At 38.5% G+C, this 5074-nt stretch overlaps 1 protein-coding gene across 1 annotated transcript; it reads left to right on the forward strand.

Annotated features, from left to right (window-relative positions):
* The first annotated feature begins 325 nt into the window (after positions 1 to 325).
* LOC141542961 (anionic trypsin-like) lies at positions 326 to 4843 on the forward strand. Its single transcript, XM_074267706.1, has 4 exons — positions 326 to 457; positions 1477 to 1730; positions 4110 to 4246; positions 4620 to 4843. Exons 2-4 carry the CDS (start codon positions 1481 to 1483, stop codon positions 4770 to 4772), a joined length of 540 nt encoding a protein of 179 aa, XP_074123807.1. The 5' UTR covers positions 326 to 457; positions 1477 to 1480; the 3' UTR covers positions 4773 to 4843.
* Positions 4844 to 5074: the final 231 nt, after the last annotated feature.

The raw sequence follows: 5074 nt of genomic DNA on the forward strand, positions 1-5074 counted from the left end.
CACTTCATTTATAAGATAGAAAGATAGAGACAGAGGAAGAAATAAAGAAACAGAGAGATAAAAATGGAGACAAATGTAGGGAAAAAAACAAGGAGAGAAACAGGAACAAAGAGAAATAGAAACAGAGAGAGAAATGTGGACAGGGAAATAAAGCTATTGATTATGTTAACCCTGGTCATAATAGCAATGATCTCCACGCTTGGGAGGGATTTTGTAGAAGACAAATTCTAGAAAGCATTCCTAGGGCTTAGGCTTCACATATTGCTAAATTCCCTTCTCCAAATTTCTCCCCCCACCAAGTTGCTTTCTCCACTGATGATGATGACAAGATCGTCGGGGGCTACACCTGTGAGAGCAGCCTTCCCTACCAGGTGTCCCTGAATTCTGGCTATCATTTCTGTGGTGGCTCCCTCATCAATGAACAGTGGGTGGTGTCAGCTGCTCATTGCTACAAATCGTAAGTGACAGAACTGGTGCTGGCCCCAGGGTGGGTTCTACAGCCAGCTAGCTATGGTAGTTTTTGGAGGCTTTATGGAGGAATATATATGCAATTTGAGGTAAAGGCAGAAATTCCAAGAAGTTAGATCCAAACTTCAGACTGAGATAAATAGGAATGGATATAAGAATAGAATGGGAAGAGAATGATTCATAAATTAAATATGGTGATACATGACTGAAAATGAATGATACAGAGTAACCAAAAACCCAGAGTTAGGAAGAAAGCACAGCTTTCAAATGCCTAGGAATAATGCTTTGTTCTTCTGCACCACCCTATCATGAAGGCAAAAAGCCAGCAGGTTTTTGCAATATACACATCCTGCATTTCTACTTAGAGCAGGATTGCAGTCAGTGCACTGAACACACACACACACACACACACACACACACACACACACACACACACATAATTCCACATCACTGAATGTGTGCTGACAGTCAAGCTAAGACATGTTAAAAACATTAGCTTAAAAAGACATAGGTCTCCCATTTCACACAAGGCCATCTCCAGTCATCTTGATCTATATCTTGCCATTGGACCCAGATGGCTCTGGAGGGGAAAATGAGGCAAGTAACCTTGGAAGGCTCTACCTCACTTAAATCCAATTCATTTCCATGTCATGGCATCACCTCCCTGATGTCATGGTCCTTTTTGAGAATGAAAAATAAATAAGAACTTCTACATTTCAATGATCTAAGATGTACAAAATTCTAGGTACAAGATCTACTCAGTTTTAATTTTATTTTTTTATTAATTTTATAATTATAATTTTTTGACAATACATATGCACGCGTAATTTTTTTTTTACAACATTATCCCTTGTATTCATTTTTCCAAATTTTCCCCTCCTTCCCTCTGCTCCCTCCCCTAGATGACAGGCAATCCCATCCATATTAAATGTGTTACAGTCTACTCAGTTTTAAAAGAGAGTATCTTTTATGTTCACATTCAACATTGAAAATAATTGTCCTCATCAGACGAATGCAGGTGAGACTGGGAGAGCATAACATCGAGGTCCTTGAGGGAAATGAACAGTTCATCGATGCACAAAAGATCATCCGCCATCCAAACTACAACAGCCGCAACCTGAATAATGACATCATGCTGATCAAGCTGAAAACCCCAGCTGTCCTCAACTCTCGTGTGTCTACCATTTCTCTGCCCAAAACCTGTGCACCTGCGGGCACTGAGTGTCTCATCTCTGGCTGGGGCAACATGGCAAGCTTTGGTGGTGAGTAGCTTTGTACTATCCCTCACTTTTGCATTAGACCAACACATTCCACTAACTTTGTCTTCTCCCTTCTTGCTTTTCTTTATACCATTCCTGTAACTTTCCTCTCCCTTCCTGATCTCAGGGATCCAAGGGGAAAAATACTTCTTGGTTGCTGACAACAAGCAGCATAGAAATACTTCAAAGCCACTGTCCCAAAATTTTAATTTCTTTTGATATCTCACTAATACTAGCCTACTTCCTGGATGCAACCCCACCACTTCACATTCCCTATTAAATATCAAATTGTTGTAAAGAAACTTTACTAAGGAATTTAGGCAAAGAGTAAAATTAATCAACAGGATATTCAGAAACATTTAATAGTTGTTACAAAGGTACAGTGACATTTTCTAATTATTTAATTTATTTTGACATTCTAGTTTCATTCCTTATTCAGCTCCCTTCTCTACCCTAGCACCTGGCAGTTTAGACAAAACTAGTTCTCCCTCTTTTGTTGGCACCAAGGTGGTATAGTGGCTAGAGCACTGGGCTTGGAATCAGGAAAACTCATCTTCCTGAGTTCAAATCTGGCCTCAAATAATATCTGTGTGATCCTGAGCAAGTCACTTAATCCCATTCGCCTCAGTCTGATCATCTGGAAAATGAGCAGGAGAAGGAAATGGCAAACCATTTAACACCTTTGCCAAGAAAATCCCAAGTGGGGTCACAAAGACTCAAAGATAATTGAAATGACCAAACTTTAGACATGATTCAACTGTTTCTAATGTAACCTCTAGCCTTAAACCAATCTAAATGGAATGAACTTGTTGTACCATTTTGAAGAGTAAAAGATAAGCTGGATGGTGGGGTGGAAAGCAGACTGAGGAAAACCTTGATTTGAGGCTACTAAATTTATTAGCTTTGAGAGCTTACACAAAGTTCTGACTCCCTCTTGACTCAGTTTGGTCTTCCAGCATAAATGAAATGTTGAATTAAGGCCAGAGCATCATGCAAATTAATAGTCATGAAAGTCCCTTTTTTCTGTGACTTTAGACAAATCACCTTATTTTTCTGAGACAGTTTACTGATCTGCTAAAAAAAAATGTGGTTGGATTAGATAGTCCCAAATGACCCTTCTAGATCTAAATGATTATAGATGATATGAGCAGCCAGTTTTTCCTCTTGTGTCTCAAAGCATTTCATTTCCCAGATTTAAAATTGAGATGCCTTGTTTCATATATCCCAAGTTGATTTAGTCCTTTCTATAATGCTAAATACTGAATAACAGCTATTATGCTAAATATAATTAGTTTTCATACTTTTTCTATCAGCTCCACACAATTTTCCATGTTCCCTGGTTCCTACAACCTCAGGCACCCCAAAATACTACAAATTAAATACAGGGTAGTGTTGTTCAATCATTTCAGTTGTGACTAACTCTTCATGACTCCATTTGGTGTTTTCTTGACAAACATACTGAAGTGGTTTGTCATTTCCTTCTCCAGAGGTAACTGAAGTAAACAGGATTAAATGAAACAGGATTAGATGACTTGCTCATGTAGTTATAATCAGGGTCTGAGGCCAGATTTAAACTCAGGAATTTATTACTCCAAGACTGACACTCTATCCACTGCATCATCTAGTTGCCCTAAAATAAAGGGAACCATCTTAGAAACCCATTTTGTAAATTTTCAGAAGACCATTTTGTATTTCTGGAGACATATTAAATTTGTCAAAATCGCAAATGCTTCAAATACATAATAATAACATACTATTTTCAATGAGAGTTAAGGATAGGACAATCTTATCCTAGTCTATAATTTGGCTGTGTACTTATCCAACATTTTCAGGTGACTATTATATAGAAAGAATTGTGCTGTGTGATATGGAAAACAAATAGCCATGAATAATTGGGTTCTTCCCTGAAGGAGGTTTTATTTGAATAAGCATAAAAGAAGAATGTGGATCAGTGATTCCATTGCAATAGGAAATGCCACAAAAAGATGACTCCTTTACCACTGTAGAACAACTTCTTCTCTGCACCTTACTATTCTCAGAAAGAATTGGATACAAAATTAATAAATTAGGTCATCTGCCCCATGTCATATAGCCTATATATATCAAAACAATATTAAAATATATACATCTTCATAATTCCAAGGCAATTCTCTGTCCATTATGCATCACAAATAATCTTCATACAGAGAAGTATGAGATATATCATTAGAAATATATGGAAACTATAGGAATTCAGATGAATTTTCTCTTTTCTGTACTAAAGTCCTCAAGTCCCTTTCTAACAATTCAGTTCTTAAGACTGAAAACTGTTAAGTAGATTACGCTTCCTTCTCTAATGTGATAACTACTCTTACTCTCCTTCCAATCCCATTTTCTTCACAGCTGACTACCCAGATGTTCTGCAGTGTTTGAATGCACCCCTTCTGTCTGATGCTCAATGCACATCTTCCTATCCTGGTCAGATCACAGAAAACATGGTCTGTGCTGGCTTCCTAGAGGGTGGCAAGGATTCCTGCCAGGTAAATCTCTAATTTTCAGTTAGGAGAAGAAATCAACACTTTCATTAAGCCCAATAAGGATGAGGTTTTGGAGAAATATTAAGGTCTCTGAAAAAAAAGAAGGAATATGTCCTTATCCCTATGTTCTAGAACACCTCAAGATAAGTTGAAGATGGGCTAAAAGGGAATGTTCAGGAAGATCAAGGGAGGGGGGCAGGAATCAATGGAAGGTAATGTTCTTGAAAGACTAGAGGACCATAGAGGTCAGGATTGGACTGGATGACCTCTAGGATCTCTTCCAAATCTGAGTCTATGACCCCAAGCTTCAGACTGTGGTATGGGCAGCAATCTCTTCCTTTTTCTCTCCTCACTCATCCCTGTTCTCCATCCCTAGGGTGACTCAGGTGGACCCGTGGTGTGTAATGGAGAACTCCAGGGTATTGTCTCCTGGGGCTATGGCTGTGCTCAGAAGAACAAGCCTGGTGTCTACACCAGAGTCTGCAACTATGTGGATTGGATTGAGGCAACCATTGCTCAGAACAGCTAAAGATCCCTGACCCCTGTTTCTGTCCTTTCCTTTGGACTATTGTTTTGGGACATGATGCCAACAAAATGATCCTGCCAATAAAATGATATTCTATTAATTGCTCTTGCCTATTCTTGATTTCCTATTCATTTTTCATCTAAAAAATGGGAATGCTTTTGGACAGATGTGTACCAATACAGCATACTCCTTCCCTCCAGAAGTCAATTCAGGTAACTGTTTATATTAAGCCAAAAGACAGTGGCTCTCTCTTGAACAAGAATATTTTCCCATGGTTAAAAAGCAAAAAATCCCATACAAAATAT

The sequence above is a fragment of the Sminthopsis crassicaudata genome, chromosome 5, assembly GCF_048593235.1.
Source record: "Sminthopsis crassicaudata isolate SCR6 chromosome 5, ASM4859323v1, whole genome shotgun sequence".
NCBI classification, from domain to species: Eukaryota; Metazoa; Chordata; class Mammalia; order Dasyuromorphia; family Dasyuridae; genus Sminthopsis; species Sminthopsis crassicaudata.